The sequence below is a fragment of the Bos indicus x Bos taurus genome, chromosome 26 (assembly GCF_003369695.1).
Source record: "Bos indicus x Bos taurus breed Angus x Brahman F1 hybrid chromosome 26, Bos_hybrid_MaternalHap_v2.0, whole genome shotgun sequence".
NCBI classification, from domain to species: Eukaryota; Metazoa; Chordata; class Mammalia; order Artiodactyla; family Bovidae; genus Bos; species Bos indicus x Bos taurus.
In genome coordinates, this window is record NC_040101.1 from 18696277 (window position 1) to 18721183 (window position 24907).

A 24907-nucleotide genomic window follows, 5' to 3' on the forward strand; every position below is an offset into this window, starting at 1 on the left:
TGGATGGTCACTGGTCTTGGACTTGGCTTGGCCGTTTACTCACTGTAGGGCCCGACAGTAACCTTGAAGCTCACCAAACTGGTGGACAGTGCACGTGGGAGCGATTTACCAAGAAGAATTTGCTCTATACATCAGGGGTGATTATTACTTATAGCAGGAAAGCTTCCCATTTAACAGGTTAAATAAAACATGGTAAACAAACATAACTATGAGATTAAAAAAAGCACAAAGTTTGACCTACACTGACACGGACCTCAAACCTTAACAGTAGGGAGTTTTTCTCACAGTAAGCAAAGCCATGATCTGGTCCTAAAAACCAGTACATTTGTTAAACTGAAAATGCCCTAAATTACTCCTTGGTAAGGGCTATTCTGCACAATCTGATGATTTGGGATTTCATCAAATTAATGTCACTAGATATGCCTTATAATTAGGATAAAATATTTGAAAAGTTTTAAAAATGAGGTTATTCATTAACTCCTTGATTTTTCCTACAGATTGGGAGCCTGAATTTAAATGATACCCAAAAATATAACAAGGTACACTCAAAGAGAGAAGAACTCGTTGTGAGTCTTTAAATGGAATGCAGTAGTTTAAAACGCTATTACTATTCAGATTCTCTGAGAACATTAAAACTGCCCATTAAATGAAAATCTAATAATTGGCCTTACTGAATTGTGACATTCGGTAACCTGTTCAGGAATGCAGAAAATTGTGGAAGAGTTCTTTTGAGGCAGAATTTGATTTACAGTGTAATATTATTCCAAAACCAAGGTCACCGTTTTCATACACAGAGAAGAACAACAAGGGACAGACTAACAAAGCTGAGGAAAGTTCTGGAAACAGAGCTCAGGTGGAGGGCTCAAGACTCTTCAAGGTAAGAGTCTTGCTGATCTGGAAAAAATAACCAACAGGCAACGGCATGAGCTGAGAGTGAACCTCAACTTGGAACTGACTTCTCTATTCAGGTATTGCTTAACGACGTAACTAAGATAGGTCAGTCCATGCTTTTATATAAGCCACCAGCGATTTCCAAACTTACTTCACAATATCACTAAATAAATAAAACTTAAGGACGTTAACTGCGGGAGAATTGGCAGCTTGAGGTCAGGGGTTAAAAATTCTCATGGGCCTATAGTTACAGAGCACTTTCTACGTGTAGGTATCTGTGTCCAGTGTTTTCAAGAGTCATATATGAGATGTATACGGTCTGATCAGGAATGATGGGGATCCTCTCATCTACCTGTCTGCTCCCCTCCTCCAAGGTTAATTTCAAATAAAACTTACTAGAGAAATTTGAGGGCCAACAAGCCCATGGTTTAGAAACCACGAAAGTGAAAGTTGTGTTATCGTTCAGTTGTGTCTGACTTTTTGTGACCCCATGGACTATAGCCTGCCAGGCTCCTCTGTCCATGGGATTCTCCAGGCAAGAATACTGGAGTGGGTATTCATTCCCTCCTCCAGGGGATCTTCCTGACCCAGGGATTGAAGCCGGGTCTCCTGCATTGCCAGCAGATTTTTTTTTTTTACCATCTGAGCCACCAGGGACACCCATGGGGACAGCACACACTTGCTAGCTCTGGATTTCTACCCACAAACTCAGAATTGCTCTTTGCATTTCCATGAGAGAAACTGTGTAAGAAACATTAAACTGCTAACTGGGAAAGGCTACAAAATGAATACATACATATATATATACACACATACACACACACAACATAATTTTTGTATAAATATGATGAATAGCACTTATTAGTGCATTCGACCATCAAAAACTAGGCCACTGAATAGTGGAAATATTTTAAATATGACATGTCATGCAAAATTTTTCTTTAATTCTTACTTGGAATATTCAGGGACTTTTCTGGCAAAAGTACTGTGGAATGCTTCGATCAGTATGCAGAATACATCCTTTAGATCTTATCTTATCACTGGTAAGGAAAATAACCAAAACAAAGAATCCTATCAAAGAGGTAGTTGACATGACATAAAACATTAGAGATGAGTGTTTGCATTTTTATCACTTTCAGGAAAATAGTCCTCTCTGTAAGGAATGCACAGGGTCTTACTTGAAAAAAAATGAGGCATTAACACAAATATTCTCAAGCTCACATTCACTCTCGTAATCAATGTAACCTGTTTACCTAGACCTGTTATTCGACTTATTTAAATACATCCAAGCATAAACTATGGATTTTGCATATCAGAGTATGGCAGAGGCCCAGTCTTTCAAAAAATACAAATGTTTCTAGATTCTTTTGTATGTTGGCAAACCCAAAGTAAGACACATACCCTACACGCACACTATAGAACTATTTTAATTTGTATGTGAGATTATGTATCTTATAAACCCAGCTTAAAACAGTGGAAGGATAGATCTGTTTATATGAGAGAGAATGGTTCTTCTTGTTTAACCTCTTGAAGAACTGTCTTCATGGGCAAGAAAGAAAAAAAAAACTTTCTTTGGGGCAAAGAATGTTACTAACCTTTTACCTAAATAAACTGTGCTGGGAACAGAGTAGAAAAATTCCTTCATACACTTAATAAAGTGCAGCCAGTACTACAGCAGCTAATTCTGACCTGATGTTTTACAGCCGACAGTAGAAAAAATGAAAAGGCAAAAATGTGAACCAAACACACGTTTATAAGCTAAATCTGAGACAAGTAATTCTGGCAGATTTTATATTCTTTATGTTAAAATACAGCATCTACCAAATGAGGACGACAACATTTTTTATTTGGAGTAACAGTAAACCACAGATGGGTTTCAGAAACTTAAAATGCCAATAATATATTCAATTGTTTGTAGGCAAAATATGTATGGGCTTCCCAGGTGGCTCAGTGTAAAGAACCTGCCTGCTAATGCAAGATACGTGGGTTCAATCCCTGGGTTGGGAAGATCCCCTGGAGAAGGAAATGGCAACCCACTCCAGTATTCCTGCCTGGGAAAATCCCATGGACAGAGGAGCCTGGTGGGCTATTGTCCACTGGGTTGCAAAGAGTTGGACACAACTGAGTGACTAAACAATACCACCAAAAATATACACAAAAAAGGCAGGGAGAATCCATTCTCGAATGTTAGCATTGGTACAGTAGACAATGAGTTTTATTTTATATGTCCTTTATACCTTTTGGAAGTGTCAGGACATGCAACAATAAATATGAAATTAATATTTTAAATATTTTAAAATTAATATTTTAAAAATATGTAGGTTCTTCTCTGTTTTTGTATTACAAATACTTCAATAAACTCACCATTTTTTAAATATAAGAAAATATAGGAAAGAACAAAACCAGAATCTTCTGAAGTCTATTTTAAGCAAGTGAGAACAACAGAGCAAACAGTGCCTTGTGTACAGGAATAAAAATTTCTGACGCTTTAAAGAAATGCTAGGCGGCTGGTCTGTTGGAGAAGGAAATGGCAACCCACTCCAGTGTTCTTGCCTGGAGAATCCCAGGGACGGGGGAGTCTGTGGGGTCGCACAGAGTTGGACACGACTGAAGTGACTTAGCAGCAGCAACAGCAGGCAGCTTATGCTTCTGGGACAGCAGAGAGGGTTTGGGTATGGATGCTGCATGAAAGCAGAGGTGAAGTTAGGCTATTCTGAAAACCCATGAAAGATGGAGAAGCAGTGGCTTGGTATCAAAAGTCCAGGTTTCTTTAGGGCTTATCAGTTGTAAAGCAAACAGTTATAGTTTAGAGGGAAAAAAGCCGAATGTATCAGCAGTATGGGGTTGGGGTGATGTCCTGGAGGGAAAGAGGAGAGAGAAACGCTTCCAAGTTTGGGTCTGACATGCACATACTGCTATATTTAAAAGAGATAACCAACAGGAATGTACTGTTAAAAAAAAGAAAAAGATGATTTAAAAAATCCCTTCATGAAGGCCAATATATGTGAATAGCTCTGTCTCTCTTCCATTTAAGCCAGAGATTGTCTCCCTTCAATTCGAATGACAAAATATTCAAAGTACAGAGACCAGAGTTGGGAAGACTGACTAAGAGCTCTCTACCAGCTAAAACAGGCAGGAATGGCAGAGGCTCAACGGTTCTTTAATTAGCACACGTTGATTAATTTAACCCATGGAACCACTGTCTCCTATTACTGCTAATTTTGTTTTTGAAGTCAATGAGACAAAGTAGCCGAGGAGTAATTAAAAGTGTCCAGTCTCTTCATCCCTACGGCTATGCGGACTGAATAGCCCTCCACCGCTGAGATGTTCTGAGATGTTCTCAGGCGGTGGTGAATTCACATTAAAAACCCTAATATGAATGGGCCTGTGAGCAGCCCTTCTCCTAATGAGACACGGGAGAAAAGAGTGTAATTTGTAATTATTTTCAAATATTGTCTAAGAAGGGCTTCCCTGGTGGCTTAGCTGGTAAAGAATCTGCCTGCAATGCGGGAGACCTGGGTTTGATCCCTGGGTTGGGAAGATCCCCTGGAGAAGGGAAAGGCTACCCACTCCAGTATTCTGGACTGGAGCATTCCATGGACTGTATAGACCATGGGGTCACAAAGAGTCGGACACAACTGAGAGGCTTTCAATTTCACTTTCACTGTCTAAGAAAGTGCGGGTGGTCTGTTAAATAGAACTGTGATGGAAAGAAATGCTAGACTATATTTGTGATGCCCTGCCTAACAGGAAAAGCAGTAGACAGAAGACTGAGGCATACAGGTAGACCTCATCTGGGGGCTTCACAGATACTGTCTTTTTTTACAATTTGAAGATTTGTGGCAAAAAAGTCTATTGGTACCATTTTCCAACAGCATTTACTCACTTCATTCATGTCTGTGTCCCATTTTGGCAATTCCTGTGATATTTCAAGCTTTTTCATTATTTTTATATTTGTTAAGGAGAACTGTGATTAGTGATCTTTGCGGTTACCATTATGACTTGCTGAAGGCTCAGATGATGGTTAGCAAGTTTAAGCAATAAAGCATTTTTAAATTATGTATGTACATTTTTTTAAAGACATGATGCTAATGCACACTGAAGAGACTACAGAATAGTGTAAACATAATTTTTATATGCACCGGGAAACCAAAAAATTCACGTGAGTCTCTTTATTGTGGTGGTCTAGAATCAAACCTACATTATCTCTGAGGTCTGCCTGTATTTGGGGGCAGCAGCAGTTTCAAAACTTGGGCGGGGGGAAAACCTTTTTTTTTTCAGAAAAAACTTTTTTCAAAGGACTATAGAAATCCCCAACAGATGACCAGATTACTCTGGAGCTGCTCTAGATAGGAGTCCTGCCTATCTAGTCTTCTCTTCCTCCTTGGCAACCTTCAGGTACATAAGCAAAAATTTAGGATTCCTTGGAACACAGCTGGAGAATCACTATTTCAGAACATGCCTGAGGGGTACTGAGCACTGGTTCATTCCATACACTTTCAGATCCCTTCTAACAGCTTTCTATGACTGTGAAGGCTAGAAACCTCTTACATCTGGCTCATTCCATACACTTTCGGATCCCTTCTAACCGCTTTCTTTGACTGTGAAGGCTAGAAACCTAAGAACTACATTTTCGAGATTCTCTTGCAACCAGTTTTCAGACATTGCCTAGGTTCTGCAAGGCAGATGCCTGTGCAAGACTTGGCAATGGGATGGGAACAACGAGGAACTTGCATGGGAGCTAACAGGCACTTCTCTAAGAGTGTGTGTGTGTAGGGAAGGGGGTTGCATTTGGGTCTTCTGGGAAAGTTCTGGAAGGGACTATGGAATCGGGTTCCTATAGCCTGGGTGCCACTCGGTGTAAGACTGCAGCAGTGATCAGTCCCAGGAGAGTCTGATTGGTCTCTTCTGCTGGCCTGAAGCATTTAAAAGAATTTTACCATTTTCCCCAAGGACTCTATACACACTGTAACAAATCTCTTTTCATTTAAATTAGATAGAAGGGCTGTCCTCCTGAATCTAAGAATGCTAAACAAGACAGCATCAGAAAAGAGACCTTGATTACCTCATTGACTTATATGAAGTATCTTCCACATCACCCAGATTTGCGTCCCTACTGAACCTAGAACTATTTTTATCACACAGATACTGAATAAACATTAGTTAAATCACACCACTATAAGCAAAGCATTATGCTGGATTATTTTTAATTATCATTCAGCTCCCTATTAGATTTCGAGACAAGGTCTAAATAATGTAGACAGGACACACCTCAATAAGCAAGGAGTTGAACCGTTATCATTTTTAACTATGCTCAATTTCTCATCATTTGGAGGGGAACAGAGACAAGTCAAATGCTGTCTTTTTTAAGATATAACAGAGAGACAGATAGGAATGCAAAATTATTAAGGTGACTGACAACAAATCTGAATCCGATCACAGTAGAAGGACATGCTTAAATGTCTACGTCTTATCAAAAAATAACAAGAAAAAAGAAAAAGAAAAAATGGGTCCTTTAATCTAAAAATAATACATGGTCAGCATGGTATCATATACATATACATATATGTATATATATATACACACACATACACATATGTAAGTGTTATCTAAGTTTTTGATTACTGATAGCTAGTTTTCTTCATTTTAGAAAAGACTGTGAAAGGACTTCCCTTTTCTATGTTTTATACACAAACTGTTTCATTTTCTAAAAGTGGTTAGACAAAGGGTCAGATGATAACTTTAAATATTTAAACTGGTCAATGACAGTCAAGTAGTCAAGAATTTCTCTAGTTTATTGTTAAATATGCATTGCCTTAGAGGTAACCTTAAGTACCTGGCACAGCTTCCTAATGAGTTATTAGTTATGAAACTATGAGGTAATTTTGAATTTTAAATAAGACTGGAGAATAAACTTGGGTACAACAAATTAAAAGCACCATAATTATGCAATATCATGAGATGTTTTAGATAGTCACGCTATGCATATATCAAAAATACATTAATAAACTGAACATATTAATAAAAAGCCAAGTCTGGCCCTTCAAGACCTCAACACTAATTGGAAAGGATTTTGACAGAACATCTTAAATAACATTCATTATATCAGTTTTGGCAAGCTCCTTTTCAGTTACCTAAATGATGATTATTTCTACATTCCACAGTGCATCTATCAAAATCCAAGATCTGAAAAATATCATTAGTGAGGATGAGTGAAGTAGTAGCTGTTCAGATGGTACAACCTGAATTTGCATTTATTAGTGTAAGGTAGGTGATATGTGTGGGTGTTTCATTTCTGAAATATTATGTATATTCTGTTCACTTAAAATCTATCATACATTTACTTGTTGTACATCAGTTATATAAGTGTATGTATGTGCTCAGTTGCTCAGTCGTGTCTGACACTTTGTGACCCCATAGACTGTAGCCTGCCAGGATCCTCTGTCCATGGTATTGTCCAGGTGAGAATACTGGAGTGGGTTGCCACGCTCTCCTCCAGGGGATCTCCCTGACTTAGGGACTGAACCCATGTCTCTTGTGTCTCCTGTACTGGCAGGTGGATTCTTTACCACTAGTGCCACCGGGTAAGCCAAAAATTATATAAATTATGCACTATATTCCAAATTCTAGCTCTCTTTTTAAGGTCATGCCTTAGAATCACTCTAAAAATGTTTCTCAAAGTGTGATGATTTAAGTGGATTTAATTATTAAAATGTTTCATGGCAAGGGCAGATTAACCTCACAGTGAAACATACACACACACACACATCCAGTAGTAGATTCCATTGGTGAAAAGTGAAACAGGTATAATTTTGCCTATAATAATTTACTCCTGTAACCAAGATACAGATTTATCTATCTTTTCTTTGTCATTGGGCTTAAAGTCATTGAAAATACAAAGAACTAGATCACCATCTAGTTTAAAATAAGAAAGGTCAAGCCAAAAAGGAAGTCCAATTAGTTAACACCAGATAATGCCAAGTGCCTATTACAGGAAAACGGTTTATTAAGGTTAAAAAAAAAACCAAACACCCAGGCAACTGTGTGATATATAAATGTCTCTAACTATTCTTGATTTTAATACTGAATTTGGTTCCACTGAAGTTCCCCTCTTGAGGCGAACTGTTATATGTTATCTCTTTCACAGATGGCCATTGGTGCCAAGCTTGTTAAAACATATTATTTTGTAAATACCTACACTTTACCTTTTACGCAAATGGAAGCCTTACTCAATAAATAAGCAACCTGATCCAGGTCATGAAGTTAGATATTAGAAAAAGGAGGATATTGCAGCCCGTTGACTGTGGCTCCCCCTCCCCCACTCAGATTCCCCTAGACAAGGAGGCCTTTACTTCCTGGTTTTTTTAGCTGGGTCTTGACTCATGGACTTCCTAGGCTCTCTTTTCTTTTTCTCACTGAGAAGAAAACTCTCATACAGCATATTCATGATCATGCTGCTATGGTATAAATTAAGCTTATGAATGCTGTCCTTCACTTATTGCCCCTTTCTCTCACACAATGATATTTGTAACTCACGAGTTGTAGGATTTCCAAAGCTGAGTGATTTGTAATGTAATACTTCTAGAATCTCCAGAGTAATTTCAGCATTAGTTACAAATAAAAGTTGGCTCTCTGCATCTCTTAACCTTGGGAACATGAACCTTTAAGACGAGGAGATCAAATACCAACATTCCCCTAGGACTGCTGTGCACATCTGCATTTCTGGACATAGGACTTTTTTTGTTCCTAATCAAGTGTAATCTCACTTCATAACTCCTACTCTTGGCTCAGTGCTACCTAGATTTCCAGGCAAGCAAAGAAAGGAGGGTTGAGGATTTTGTGCTTAGAGGTTTGGAAATTTGGCAAATGTTACATTAAAATGCAAGTATTTGATCTTGAACCTCAATAGAATGAGATTCAGTTGAAAAACAAAGAAACCAAAGTGAGGCTTTAGATATTCCAAATCTGCACCTGTATTTTGATGTTGCCAGGTATTTGTACTAAGAATTCTGTGTACAGGGCAAAAGGGAATGAAGAGTTTCCCAAATTTTCCTCTGGGATCTTTCAGCCATTCAAAGTAATTACTAATTCTTGCTCACATCTATGAGTCAGGCATCCAAGTGTTACTATTCGTGGCTGGTCTTATTCTGTGTTTAAATGATCTGATCGTTAGTCTCTGCATCTGGGTCCAAACTAGTTTAACATGGAAAGTTAGCTCAAGGATTGCAGTCACCTTTAAGTTATCTTTAAAGTGATACTTTGAGTTTATTAACATGTGACTATGAAAACTGCCCTTCCAATTCACCAAACTCAAGGTTGGCATTCTTTATGCCAACACTGACATTCTTTTTGCCTAAACACTGACCTTCTAGGATCCAGTCACTGGAAGGACTGACGTTGAAGCTGAAGCTCTAGTACTCTGGCCCCCTGATGTGAAGAGCTGACTCACTGGAAAAGACCCTGATGCTTGGAAAGATTGAAGGCAAAAGAAGGGGGCGTCAGAGGATAAGATGGTTAGATAGCATCACTGACTCAATGGACATGAATTTGCACAAACCCTGGAGATAGTGAAGGACAGGGAAGCCTGGCATGCTGCAGTCCATGGGGTTGGAAAGAGTCGGACATGACTTAGCAACCGAACAACAACAAGAATCCAGTCAATGAAGTAGAGTTTATTTTCAAATAATTTACCATCCAATGAAATTCCTTTAGACCATAGAATTTTAAAAAATCCATAGAATTTAAATGATTCTTTTGTTCAGATAACTGTTAGCACAAGTTACCTGTAAAAGGGCTTCCTAGGTTGCACCAGTGGTAAAGAACCCACCTGCCAATGCAGAAGACATAAAGAGAGGTGGGTTCAATCCCTAAGTCAGGAAAATCCCCTGGAGAAGGAAATGTAACCTTTCCAGTGTTTTTGCCTGGAGAATCCCTTGGACAGAGGAGCCTGGCAGGCTACAGTCCACAGAGTCGCAAAGACTTGGACACAACTAAAGCTCTTGAGAAACCTATATGCAGGTCAGGAAGCAACAGTTAGAACTGGACGTGGAATAACAGACTGGTTCCAAGTAAGAAAAGGAGTACGTCAAGGCTGTATATTGTCACCCTGCTTATTTAACTTATATGCAGAGTACATCATGAGAAATGCTGGTCTGGAAGAAGCACAAGCTGGAATCAAGATTGCCGGGAGAAATATCAATAACCTCAGATATGCAGATGACACCACCCTTATAGCAGAAAGTGAAGAGGAACTAAAAAGCCTCTTGATGAAAGTGAAAGAGGAGAGTGAAAAAGTTGGGTTAAAGCTGAACATTCAGAAAACTAAGATCATGGCATCTGGTCCCATCACTTCATGGGAAATAGATGGGGAAACTGTGGAAGATTTTATTTTTGGGGGCTCCAAAATCACTGCAGATGGTGATTGCAGCCATGAAATTAAAGGACACTTACTCCTTGGAAGGAAAGTTATGACCAACCTAGATAGCATATTCAAAAGCAGAGACATTACTTTGCCAACAAAGGTCTGTCTAGTCAAGGCTATGGTTTTTCCAGTGGTCATGTATGGATGTGAGAGTTGGACTGTGAAGAAAGCTGAGCACTGAAGAATTGATGCTTTTGAACTGTGGTGTTGGAGAAGACTCTTGAGAGTCCCTTGGACTGCAAGGAGATTCAACCAGTCCATTCTAAAGGAGATCAGTCCTGGGTGTTCACTGGAAGGATTGATGCTAAAGCTGAAACTCCAATACTTTGGCCACCTCTTGTGAAGAGTTGACTCATTGGAAAAGACTCTGTTGCTGGGAGGGATTGGGGGCAGGAGGAGAAGGGGATGACAGAGGATGAGATGGCTGGATGGCATCACCGACTTGACAGACATGAGTTTGCGTGAACTCTGGGAGTTGGTGATGGACAGGGAGGCCTGGCGTGCTGTGATTCACGGGGTCGCAAAGAGTTGGACATGACTGAGCGACTGAACTGAACTGAAAGTGAGTTAGCACGCACCTATAAAGGAACAGTTCCATGAAGATTAGACAGGCCTGCATTTCATCAAAGTGGGGGGTACAGACTAAATGTGGATTTAATTTACAGATGCTTTCATACAGCAGCCATAACTTTTATTTCTTGCTATGTTTATCCATTCTATAATGTTAAAAAAAAGAAACAATCCCACATAATCAGCATAATTAGGAATTATTAGGGAAGAACATACTTCATTCAAAATTGACTTATACTATAGCTGTTATTTGTCTGTGAACTCATTTATTGTTGTTGGTTGAAAGCCAATATGAGTAATGACTAAAAAGTATTGGTTTTATTTGGAATTAGGCTTGTGTTCAAATTCTAGTTCTGTTACTTATTAGTTCCTGACTCTGGGTATGTTCATTACACTTCTTAGACCTTAGTTTCCTCAGCTGTCATATTGGTTGCTCTAAAGATGAAGAGAGACAATTTACTAAAAAGTGCCTAGTACAGGCTGACTCATAACTATTTCTCAGCAAATGGAAGTTACTTTTCATTCGTCAATATCTTTCCTCCTCCATAAGCTCTGGGATGAGGAGAGATATTTCTGGTAATTCTGTGTACATCTAACGGGATTTGGTTTTGTAACATTGTAGGGAAAACGCTGTTTTTAGATAAGGGACTGGCAGTCAACAGCCAAGCTTACCACTTGCTGGCTATGCAACTTCTGGCAGAGTTCTTAAGGTATTTGTTCTTGGTTTGCGTCTCTGTGGAACGGGGATATGCTTACATCCGTCTCAATAGCGATGTGGAAAGATATGGGTAAAACAGAGTTTATAACCTGCAGGCAGGGCTTGTTGTTGCGGTTATTGTTTAGTTGCTAAGCTGTGTTGGACTTCTTGCAACCCCATTGACTACAGTCCACCAAGCTCCTCTGTCCATGGAATTTCCAGGCAAGAATACTGTGGTGGCTTGTCATTTCCTTCTTCTCAAGGGGATCTTCCTGACCCTGGGATTGAACCTGCCTCTCCTGCGTTGGCAGGTGGATTCTTTACCACTGAGCCACCAGCGAAGCTCAGAGCACTGTTTAGACTTAGGTTATTGTCACTTATTTTACTTGAATTAAGAGTAATTAAATAGTAATTTGGGGGCACTTCTTACATGCTGGACACTGAGTGATTTATAAACACTGTATCATTTAATCCTTACAACAACTCAGTAAAGTAGGTATTGTTATTCCCATTTTTCAGATGTGGAAACGCGCTGATTTGAACTCTAGCAGTCTGGCTCAGAAACCCACACTCTAAACCACTGTCACGCAGAGAATCCTATTCCCTTAGGAGAAGAGCCAACCTTTTGTGAATCCACCAATGGCACCATCTAGCAGGTCAAAGTGAAGAGGAGGCAGTCACCTTGCCTGAGAGGATGGCAGACGCCACAGAAACAAAAAGAGGGGACCCCGGAAATCAGACTCCGGTGAGCAAGGCGAGGCCACACTTTTCCCAATTATATTCAGATTTCTGTAACACAAATACCACACTTCTGTACATATATTTTCAGCTTTGCTGAAGTTGCCAAGTAAGATGTAAGAGAGAGAGAGAAAAAAAACCCAGCTCAATTCCGCATTTGTCTCTGAATAAGACTTTAGAGTGTAGTAGTTTGGGAAAAATACAAGTAGACAGGCCAGGGTGAAAACCAATACTTTTGTGACAGGTCACACACTTGGGCTGAAATACTCGAAAAGGCCATCACTTGGGGGTGTGGTAGATATGAAGGGCCGTAGCCACGGTGACCTCCGGGAGGATTCTCTGCTCCAGACAGACTGAAGGCACACAGCAGCGGACGTCATCTTGTAGAAAGAGCTGTGACTTTACTGGATACGCGTCTTTGGCTGAACGCTCCGAACCAATGAAACTTTAGAAAAGGCGATCCAAGACAATACTCTGCCTGTGTTCAACAGTGAGAGCACAGAGAGTGTCAGAGCATGTGTTTAAGCATATGTGAACAAAGGGCGTAAAGATGTGTGAGACGGGTGTTAAAACACCAGTTCAAACATGTGTTTAACCATGTGTGAGCAAAAGGGTGTTAAGCCATGTGGTAAAGCAAGTGTTAGAGCATATTCGATTACAAATGTTTCTCATTTGGGAGCTTAAATTATTTTCTGCCTAATCCAGTGTTGCTAAGCAATAGTTCTGTGTTGTTCTAACCGAACACAATAAATGATTAAACTTAGGGGGGAAAAAAAAACTAAAGTTAGACTTATTTACCCCGTCTTGGTTTCATTACAAAGAATTTACATCTGTAGTTTTCAATAAACTTAGTGGTGTTCTGCTGCAGTAAGCAAAAACTGGCGTAACGCTCCTTGTGTAGGAAGGCAACAAGCAGACTAGAAGACATGCCTGGTGTGCTGAGACAGTGTTCAGTGTTGGGAGAGTCACTGGCATATCAGACTAATCCCGAGGCTTGATAAACCACCTGGTCACTGACTTGGGGTGACTACTCCATCTAGGGCACCATGCTATAGCTAGGATTCTGTTTTAATTATTAATTTTTATTGGACTACAGTTACTTTACAATGTTGTATTAGTTTCTACCATACAGCAAAGTGAGTCAGCTCTACGCATACATATATCACCCTTCTTTGGATTTCCTTCCCGTTTAGGCCACCACAGAGCATGGGGTAGAGTTCCCCGTTCTCTACAGTAGGTTCTCATTAGTTATCTACTTTATACACAGTATTAGTAGCGTACAAGTGTCAATTCCAGTGTCCCAATTCCTCCTCGCCTTTTGCCCTGGGTTCCATACGTTTGTTCTCTACATCTGTGTCTTTACTAGGATTCTGGTTTTTTTTTTTTTTTCAATTTTTAAATATCTACAACACTGCTCTAGAGGACAGGGACTCAGATACTGACAGTACAATGTGATAGAGACCAGCTTTCAAGTTTCTCTGACATTATTTGCTACATATATCAGCTTATGTATCTACAATGTTGCTGGAAGTTTCCTTTCTAAAGCAAATGAATCATCTCGTGTTAAAATGGGAATACACAACCCTGAATGTAATTTTAAAAAGAATCAAAGTAGACAAAAATCAGAGTTTGCTATCAGTGCTGGCAGGGCAAAGAAAAAGTTTAAAACTATGTACATATACTAATACAGATACAAAACATTTCAGGTAGCTGTTTTATTTTGTTAGGAAACAAAGCAATAAACAAATTAAACCAGCAAACCAGTTTAAACTCATTCATATATCTTTTGAAAGTGGATATATCATCAAATATTCTTCTTCTTTTTTTTTTTTTTAAGAACAAAAGACAAGCAAAAGATCTGCAGGTCTGGATTTACATTTCCTAAGCAGTATTAATTAAAATGACTCTTTCTGCTAAACTGTGGAATGATTTGTGTGTAAATGCTATTTGATTATGCCTGTGAAAATATTTTTGATCATTCTGAATAAAGAAAAATAGATATGGCCATTAGAATCAAAATATGGCCTTCCCAATCACCTTTTGCCTCAAGATCACGGAATGTTTTACTGAAACAAAAACTGGCAAGAGAGAAACAAACAATTAAAGCCAGTGTCTTCTGCCAGCCACCCTTGTAGCAGAGGTCAGAGAATTTTTGAATACTTTTCTCTTCCCCTTCACTTGTGTCACTTAATGATTTGTTCATGCGGTTCAGTACAAACTCAAGAAAAGACAATTCCTCAGCAGAAAAAAGCACTGTCTCTGGGTGCTATGACCTCTGCTTAAACAAATTCCAGATTGCATTCAGACAAAGCAATGATGATTATTTTTCCTTCTTGGAGACTCAGCCCAAATTAAGAAAACTAAGGAAACAGAATCTGACCACGTAATGGAGGAAGGTTGTGCAGAGGCTTTCTCAGTTTATGGTTAATAGTTTTATTTTCATGTTATTTGTTATCTTTTGGCTGTGCCGTGTGGCATGCAAAATCTTAGTTCCCTGACCAGGGATTGAACCCGTACTTCCTGCAGTGGAAGCTCAGACTCTTTAACCAGTGGACTGTCAGGGAAGTCCCAATAGTTTTATTTTTGACCAAAACAAATATACTGATGGGCAAATTCCTTTCAGCAATCTCACGCTTCTTTATTATTATGGTGTCTTATTTTCAATAGTGCAAACTATTTATTTTCTGTCAATACTGAGTATACACTGATATCTGAAGCTATTTCACTGAAGTTAGTCTTCAAATGCTAATAAATCAGGCTCGGGAAAAATGTCTATACTACAAAACTTATAAAACATCCCTAAATCTCATGGGCTTGAGCAAAAGACTATGGAGAGCAGTACTCAGAACCAGCTGGGATTGTTTAGTCTATTTAATTGGAGTTAATTGGAGGCCCCTAGTCTTCAGCCAAATAAGCAAAGAACATACCCCATTTTACAGAAAATAGAAGAAAATAAACAGCCCTGATGGAGATATTGATCTTGAGATCACACTTCTGAATTTCTCTCAATGTGCCCATGTGAATACACATAATCATTTACCTGAACTTACACTTTTCTCTAGACATGAAATACTCAATAAACAAAACTCACTGGAGGCAAGTAGAAAGAAGAGGCTCTTTCTGAACAGAGCACTTTGTACAATGTTAGGTGGAGTAACATGGTCCTTAACGAATCTTGTGTAACACTTTGTACTTCAATCAAACTTTTCAGAAGGCAGCAAATATAATTAGAAACAGAATTTTAGCCTCTTCTCTTTTCTGAGTGACCATCATTAACCTCAGTGGGATGTGTCATGTGTGGAATAAAAGGGCTATTGAAGGAGAAGTTTCCCCAACTTCACAATCATGGGCGTTCACTCCAGGGCTGTGGGTGAGGGGACATGCCTGCTCGGTGGGCACACAACGCACCCTCAACAGTCTTTCCCGCTGCTTTGAGCTCTGTGCTTTTCTTGGATAAGCCTGCCAAAAATTCTAAACAGTGTAGGGAGGAACTGTCCGTAACAAATTGGCGCCATACTTGCAAACGTGTGTTTAATGTATAGAGAGCATTTGCAATGTCCCAAATTGAGACTGGGTGATCGAGGTTGCGGCACTTTCTTTTTTACAAACAAACAACCTCACCAATTGTGGGAAATAAGCAAAACCAATGCAAATAAACCAACACTTATCTTTTTTATCTTAAACATTTTAAAAGTATATTTTTAAAGGGCTTAAGAAAATTAGATGTTGTTAATGTAAGTACTTATGTCCCTTTTCTTCTACTCAATATGGATCTAACCAATGTTAAAGGAATTCATCAACCCCCAAACCAGAACTCTTGAACTTCCAAAATACATAATTAAATGCTAATGCTTCAATCTGAAATTATATCAGCAAATACCATATAGGAAAGTTCAAGGTAGGTACTATGCTAAGATAAATATTTCTCTAAGTCCCAACTTTTCATTTCTGGAAACCAATGGAGAGACAAACCTCAAAAACATTTCATGTATTACATTTCCTATGTAACTGAAATCAGTGGAAGATTAATTTATAACTTATAGTCAACTGATTTGTTTTGGAACATTGTTTTCTGAGATTAAGACTGATTACTTCTTAAGGTTGAATCATCAAACTTTGTTGAAAGGAGGTGAGAAGTAAAAACTTACTCAAAATAATTAGATTAACCCTCATATCTACAAGCATGCTTCCAGACATTAGAAAGTTTTCTCTTAAATGTGTTTCCTTCCAGGTCTTTTGGAGAAGGGAAATGGCAACCCACTCCAGTACTCCTGCCTGGAAAATCCCATGGACAGAGGAGCCTAGTGGGCTACAGTCCATGGGGTCATAAGGAGTCAGACATGACTGAGCAACTAACACTTCCAGATCTTTATTAAAATGCAAAGAGTTACATGGGCAAAGTTCATTATAAACCAAAACGTTGTAGCTCATCTGTTCTTTGATCATTTGTTTGTTCATTCATTCATTCGTTTGCCCACTCATTTATTCATTCAAATACTTCTTCAGTGTCCATTCTGTCTAAGGAACTAGTAAGGCACAGGAAGTCTAAAGCAGAAAGATTCAGTCCTTGCCCTCAAGGGGCATAAATGCTTTTGGGTGCGACAGAATAAAGCGGGCAACTACAACATAGAACTAGTAGGTTGGGACTGGGGAGGCAGGGGATAGCCTACATTAAAATGGATAAAGCATTTTTAAGTTTGGAATCAGGGGTTCCCAATTCCTCAGTGGGGCAGAGACTGAAGACCACACATGATCCCAAGAAAATGCTACATGTGTACAGAGTCTTGGCCCAGAAGGACCTCCTACATCTCCAAGGGTGTGACTCAGGAAAGAGCAACAGGGCTTTTGAATTCACTTTTTGTACTTCCTCTGGGAAACTGAGATGATAATTTGATAGCTTCTTTTTGCCTTTTTTCTACTTGGAAACTCTTCAAGCTCTCTTTATTTTCCATGAGCCTCATGTCAGGTAAATTTAAAATCATTTTATAACCCAACTCCACCCTGCTCCACCTTTAGAATGACATGAAAACAATCATTTTCAAAAGTTTTAGGAGGTAGAGGAACAGGCATCACTTCACTTCTACATATTTTGGTGCTTCGTTATGTTTTGAGACCACATCTGAGTGCTTATGGTCTACGAGGGGAGACGGGAAGGAACCCCACAAATACAGCACAGTGAGGGGTCGCATGGTGCAGTGTGCAGACCACCACAGGGGCGGGAGCTGATGTTAGTCAACACAGAGAGGATCACTTTTAATTTTAAATATTTTTGAACACTCAACATTTTATTTAAAACATTTAATTATGCATTTACTTTAACATGTGAAAAAAATGCATAACGAACACACTTGAACCATTAATCCATGTGGGAACCATACTCTGTGGGATAATGCTAAAGAATATATTTTAAGTTGAAAAAAGAAGTGTGCTAATTTAAAGAAAAATAGCACTGGAGATGTTAGACAGAAAAGACAAAAAAAAAAAATTGTGATGTACTACTCTGATCACTGAAGTTTGGGAAATAATGCTGTTGAATGTAGGTAAGTCAAAAATGATGATACTTTATAAAGTTTGGAATCCTTAATGTATGTTCCCTGGGCTGAAATAAGTTGCCGTGAGGCAATTTATGTTCTAGGAGGACACAGGTCAGGGAAGGGCACTAACGGGGCCTGGGGGATTCAGAGGGGTTTCCAGAAAGAGGAGGCTTAAAAATGACAAGTTGTGCTGGAAAGCAGTGTACCTATTAGGACCAAACATTTGCAGAATTGTTGAATCTTCTGCTTGGATGGGACACGAGAATTCATGTTATCCATAATTAACTTTAAAATGTGTTATTGTTTAGTCACTAAGTCACGTGTAACTCTGTGCGGCTCCACGGTCTGTAGCCCGCCAGGTTCCTCTGTCCATTGGATTCTCCCAGGCAAGAATACTGGAGTGGGTTGCCATTTCCTCCTCCAGGGGATCTTTCCAACCCAGGGATTGAACCAGCGTTTCCTGCATTAGCAGGCAGATTCTTTCCCATTGAGCCACCAGGGAAAGCCCAACTTTAAAATACTTCCATATATATCTATCTATATATATAGATATATATAGATATAGATATATATATAGTGTGACATATATGTGTGCATTGGTTTTAATCCACACTCAGTGACTGAAGTGGCCTAATGAGAATACACTGTTTAGTTCAGCTATGAGACTAACGAAATACCATATTCCAGAAGCAGCTCTTAAAGTGTAGCACCTATCTTCATCTTATACTTTCGATCAGCATAACTAATAATTATTAATGAGGACATTAGAAATGGTATTGAAGTTACGTGGACTGGTTAGAAACATTATCATCAGCACGCACAGCCTGCATGGGAAGGGCATCTGCTTCTAGTGACCCCAGTTGCCTATTTCCCCTGGACTGGAGTTGTCCACTCAGGATTAGTCTCCTGGTCCATCCACTTAAGGGCTTCCCAGGTGGCTCAGTGGTAAAGAATCTGCTGCCAGTGTAGGAGACATGGGTTTGATCCCTGGGTTGGAAAGATCCCCTGGAGGAGGAAATGGCAACCCACTCTAGTATTCTTGCCTGGGAAATCCCACAGACAGAGAAGCCAGGGGGACTACAGTCCATGGGGTCGCAAAGAGTTGGACATGACTTAGAACTAAAAGAACAACAACATCCACTTAAAGGAGGAGTCTATCACCTGACTTTGACTAGAAGGTTAGCCAACTCCTATTGCTAGAATATTCTCACATCAAACTTGAGGGAACTCTCCCTGTAAGCTGCCGGCTGTCAACGCACCCTCCTGTCAGAACAGAGGACAGACGCTTGGTGGGCCCACAGGACAGGTGGAAGGCCTTTTCTGTGCTTACTTGCTAAAACATGTTTCTAAGTGTGGCAGAGTTCTGTCTGAGATTTGCCTTCGATATATTATTCCAGAAGCAGGTACAGACCTCCACCACCATCAAATCATCTGTCTCCAACTGCAGCTGTGATCTAGCAGGAAGAAACTGATAATTCTTTAAGGCTAAATGTGCTAGGCAGATCTTAGCTAAACCTCCTGCAGAGAGGTTCAGTGAGTTGCCCAAGATCACACAGCTAGTTGGTGATAGAACAGAGTTTAGAATGCTGTGCTTCTTGTTACTGCCTTCTCAGGCAACCAATGATTGAAGACCAGGTTTACTCAACTTGATTATGTACACAACTTTTAAACAGTGCACAGGCTCAGGTTCAGCCCAGAAGATCATGATTCTTGAGGAGAGCTGTGGGAGGGACCCAGGTGTCCATGCTTTTTAAAATTTTGCACAGGTGCCTCTGATACAAACACGTACAGTCAAGAATCACTGGACTAGACCGTGGTACTAATAAGTATCATCTAGGGACTTCCCTTATGGCATAGTGGTTAAGAATTCACCTGCCAATGCAGGGGACATAGGTTCGACCCCTGGTCCAGGAAGATCTACATGCTTCAGAGCAAATACTGAGCTGGAACTCTGGAGCCTTCAAGCCACAGCTACTGAGCCGTGAGCCTAGAGCCTGTGGCCCACAGCAAGAGAAGCCAGTGCAATGAAAAGCCCACATATCTCAAAGAAGAGCAGCCCCCGCTCACTGTGACTAGAGAAAGTCCTCACACAGCAATGAAGACACAGTGTAGTAAACAAAATAAACAACAATTTATAAAAAAAAGTAAGTACCATCTACTGAACATTTTCTCTGGGCTTGGCCCTGTGCTTGACATGCTCTGTATTATTTCATTTTTACCACAAACCATTAAAAGAGGTATCTGCATTTTACAGATGAAGAAACTCATGCAGAGAGAAGTTAAGTAACTTGTTCAAAGGGATAGTTTACAAATGGCAAGACTGAGAATCCAGATTCACCTCCTCTACAGATATGTTCTCAGCCATGATACCTGCCGCATACGATGGGACAGGGTGCTGCTCAGAGTTTCTAAAGCAGAGGTCATGAATCTTTAGAGAGAGGTGGATGAAGTAAATTATCGAGATCGTCAAACAGGAACCAGAGTGTGCTGGAGACCATGTGCTCCTCTAAAAGGTTTTCAGTTTTAATTGCGGGCAGCTATTTTGAAAGTTTTAAGAGTAACTCTGCAGAGCAACTGGAACTCCTACTCATCGCGATGGGAATGCAAAAACGTTCAGCCACTTTGGAACCAGTTTGGCAGGTCCAAATTAAAATCCATTTTAATTTATGAAATTAAAATATATACATATCTTACGAGTTGGCAGTCCCACCCCTAGATATTTACTCAACAAAAACGAAAACCTAAACAATGACGTGTGCACAAATGTTCAGGGCACCATTATTTATAATTGCTCTGAACTGGAAGCAACCTACAGGCTCATAAACTGGTGAGTGAGAAACAAATTGTAGCATATTTCTACTATGGAATATTACTCGGCCATTAAAAGGAATGCAATAGTAATACACACAACAACGCAGATGAATTTCAAGATCTCTACGTTGACTGAAAGAAGTCTTACACAAATGATCATGTGCTGGATAATTCCATTTATGTGAAATTCTAGAAAAGGCAAAACTAATAGCAGAGAGCAGATCAAGGTCTGCTTGGGACAGGGATAGAGGAAGTGAACTGAATACAAAACTGGTCTCTGTCCAGATGTATTGTGGTGGTTACCTAATTGCATCCCATGACCAAAATTCATCAAATCTACACTTAAAATGTGTGAATTTTATGATATGTAGATGATATTTCAATTTTAAAAACAAACCAAAACCGTGCATACTGGGGAAAAAAACAACAGCAACTCTGCAAGCTGCTTACGGTCCACAGAGTTCCAGTTTTCACCCCCTGGTCTCAGTAGAGAGATTCCGATTTAGCTGCCCCAGCGGAAACACAAAAGATGACGAGTCATCCACCATCCCGGGCTCGGGAAAGATGGGGAAGCTCGCGTTCATCTTCCTCCTTCCATTTCTCCTCCCTCAGGTGCAAAATGCTCCCATGCTGCCCCCTGGCTGTTCAGCACCTCCTGTCACGGCACCCAGCTCACACCTCAATCTTCTGCTAATAAGGTAGCTCCAAAGCCACCCTTGCTGTCAGCCCTCCTCTTGGCCTCCTGCATTCCAGGCCATCCCTCAGTGCTCTGTGCAAGGCAGAGGCAAACTTCACCTGGTTAACACCCCACCGAGCAGGTGCCAGGATTGATGCTGATTAAATTATCAAGTACCAACAGCTGACAAAGACAATGCGTGAATTCTTAACCCAACTTCAAGTATTGCCTTTCAGTCTGTTTGTCAGGGAATACTTGGGCAGGAAATGGGGCTATTTCTAGAATCCACCATATTTATCTCCTCCACATGGTGACCTGCCTGCTTTGTTTACAGACCTACTTTATCGCCAATATTATCATGGAACACCTTAAAATTAATATATGCAAGTGATCCGTGTGGACAGCATAGAACAGTAGCAATAGATCTCAGCACCCAATTATCAAAGTTCAGCGCTCTTAACCATTAGGTGGTGGAAGCCTGAGCCACATTAGAGTCAGCCCTTCAATCTTCTGGAAAACTAACGCATGCCAACGTGCCGCTCGGCTTTCCTGAACCTCTATCAACACCATAATAACTTGATTAGGAAAGATCAACTATAAAACCAAATTCACTACGTATAGTAAGCTACCATGTTAAGTTAAAGGAAAAGGCAGAACTTAAAATTGTACTAAAGTCACATAAAGGAAAATACCAACGTTTAAATAACGACAAAAAATAATGAAGAAAAGATCACTGTAGGTGTGTTATGAGCACTTTCTTTTAAAAACTGTTCTCTTTGGCTCTGGCAACACTATTTGTGTAATAAATACAAATCGTAAAGCGCACAGACTGGGTCACTGGCCAGGACACTGTGCTTACCTGTCACCCACCGACCAGTTACCACTTGTGTTGACTGCTCTTACTTCCTTCTCCTTACAGATTTGAAAGGCCATGGGATTTTGCAGTGCCCTGCCAGGTACCTTCAAGTATTTCGTCAGCGCTTTAGTCACGCTGAAGAGGACAGCCACTCCTTCCCAGCCTGTCTGCTAAGCGTTTCCATTTGTCAGTGGAAATACTAAAATCCAGAGAACTTGATTAACAAGGCAGATGTGCACCTAGAAAGAACCCCAGTGCTGAGAGCGAACTTTCAATCAAGAGATTTTTAGAAAGTGATGTCTTGACAAGCCACATGGTTAACACATTTTTTCCCCCAAAGCAAAACTAGGTTAAAAATTTCAAGTCCTATTAAAGCAAAATGGCTGCCAGGAAAAGAAAAGAGGGGGCGGGGGGCGCAGAGATAGTAGTAGGCCCAGGCCAGTTTCACTCAATGTTGTGAGATTTGAATCCAGGCCACCCAGCCTCTCTGATTTGTGGCCTCCTAAAATCCTCCAGGTTCTAGCTCCCCTCCACCCCCAGACCAGCCTATTCTCAGATTATGTCACAGGCAGCAGAGCTGAGACAACAGGTTATAGGAAGCTCACACAACACTGAAGAGACAGCAAAGCCTAATGATTAAGAGGACAAGCTCTAAAGGAGCTGTTCTGAGCACTGGCTCTGGATGGTACTTTCGACGGCACAGTATGAAAAATCCCACCTTCTGGTGGAAGTCTATCCTGCCTACACCCATAATCACCAACACTTGTAACACCTTTCAGAATGCTTAGAGAAACCCCATGAAACCCGTGATGTTCAAGAGGAAATCAGAACTTGCAAAAATTAAACAGCAATGCACTACATAAAAACAATGAAAGAATTTGATCTTTTAAGGCTCATGCTGCCCAGAGGACATAATAGGTGCTCAATAAGAGAATAATAATGAGGAGAACAAATGGAGTCTGGATTTTCAGGCCTCTTATCAGTCAAGCTTTTATCTCCCAGGGTGTGGTGGGGGCAGGGTGGGCTGGGAGGGAGATGACACTTCTGTACAAGCGTGCTGAAAGGTGATCTACTAATTGTTAAAACAAGAGCCCCAGAAAACAAAAGGCAAAAATCACAGAATTTACAACAAAGCTGATCTGCATTATCTGCCATGTCTGCCTTGCAAGATGCTACTTCTCTCTCTGTTTGTTTTCTTAGTCTGGAATCTCTTAACTTTGCCTGGGTAAATCTCACCGTTCCTTCAAGGGCCATTATGAATGCCCTGCCATCCATGAAACTCATCCTAATTCCTCCAAGTTGGCAATGATCTCCACTCAGAACTGCACACGGGGTTTCTGCTCAGCATCCATCTGGAAGTCGTGTTTCCTCTACACTCCTCAGCCCTCTTTGGTTAGGATGTGAGTTTTCTAAGGGCAAGAGCCATTCTCCATCCCTACAAACTCAGCAAAGTTCCTTGCAAAGGAACTTGCAAAGTGTGGAGTAAATTGTTGCTCAGTTGCTAAGTCATGTCTTAACTCTTTGTAACCCCATGGACTGTAGCCCACTGGGCTTCTCTGTCCATGGGATTTCCCAGGCAAGAATACTAGAGTGGGTTGCCATTTCCTTCTCCAGGGGATCTTCCTGACCCAGGGATAGAACCGCTATCTCCTGCAACAGCAAGTGGATCCTTTATCGCTGAGCCAACAGGGAAGCCCATGGAGTGATTTACCATTTTCTTAATAAAAGCTTCCAGGATAGGAGCATTAAGAGGGGAAATCAATTCCTAAAGGTAAGTCATTTTTATTGCTGGGGATTAGACTTTTTCCTTGGAGAGAGAGAGAAGAGAAACGGGAAGTACAGAATGCTGTGAGAATGCCTGGCCTACATGAGCTGTCATGATGAAGCACGGGGCAGACATGCCTCTTTTTCCAGATGTATCAGCAGACTCCACCGATGAATACAGATGCCACAGCTAGCTTTACCAGGCAGTATTTGGAATGACCCCCTAAATCCAGCCTCACTATATTACTTAGAGGGACACTTAAACCTCAAAGAAGATTCATCTAAGGAAAATGGCTCATGGGATTTCATTCCCCCTAAGGCTTCCATGCCTTATGTCAGTAAGTCATCAATAATTAAACAGTAACAGTTAAAACAAGACCACCCAAGCATACAGGCCCAAGGGTTGAGCTACAGAAATGGTTTGCATGGTCCTCTTATTTAGGGTGATTTTAAAGATCATCCATGGTTTCTGGTTTAAAATGGCACCTGCTTGATGGCTCTGGATGCTGTACCTATCAAAGTGCCCATTAAACTGTAATGAAAAAAAAATGATGATAATTTATGACACCTAAACCGTCACCACAAGTTGCCAGAACCTGCAAGGATTTTCTACTGCTGCAAAAAATGAATTGGGCTGAAAAATGTAAGCAGTAGTCCACCTCCCACGAAGTCTGCTGCTAGGTAAAAAAAAATGTGAATTCTGTTACAACGAGAAACCAGGCATCTGTCTTTCTTATGGTGGATGCTGCCACGTAGGAGACATGTGAACTACTGTGGGCATGCCTCCTTTTCCACACTCCTCACCTTCTTTCTTTTCTATAGCCAATAAGAAACTACAGTTCCTAGGTAAACAATAAATCAATACTGGGTAGTGACAAGCAAGGTATGGTGAACCCTGGGAAGCATGGTCTTTGTAAGTAAAGTGTGTTTGCAGGCAGTGGTAGAGGGT

The 24907-nt window shown here is 40.3% G+C and overlaps 1 protein-coding gene across 7 annotated transcripts in view; it reads right to left on the reverse strand.

Moving 5' to 3' along the window:
* The window catches only part of VTI1A (vesicle transport through interaction with t-SNAREs 1A), a 382417-nt gene that overhangs the window by 117685 nt on the left and 239825 nt on the right, over positions 1-24907 (reverse strand). For 2 of the 7 annotated variants that reach the window (XM_027528860.1, XM_027528865.1), the window contains one exon: positions 12253-12795. The exons of the other annotated variants lie outside the window; for them this stretch is intronic. In XM_027528860.1, the coding sequence (XP_027384661.1) occupies positions 12719-12795 (77 nt within the window). In that variant the 3' untranslated portion in view covers positions 12253-12718. Of the gene's footprint in view, positions 1-12252; positions 12796-24907 lie in introns of those variants that run through there. 7 annotated transcript variants of the gene reach the window in all.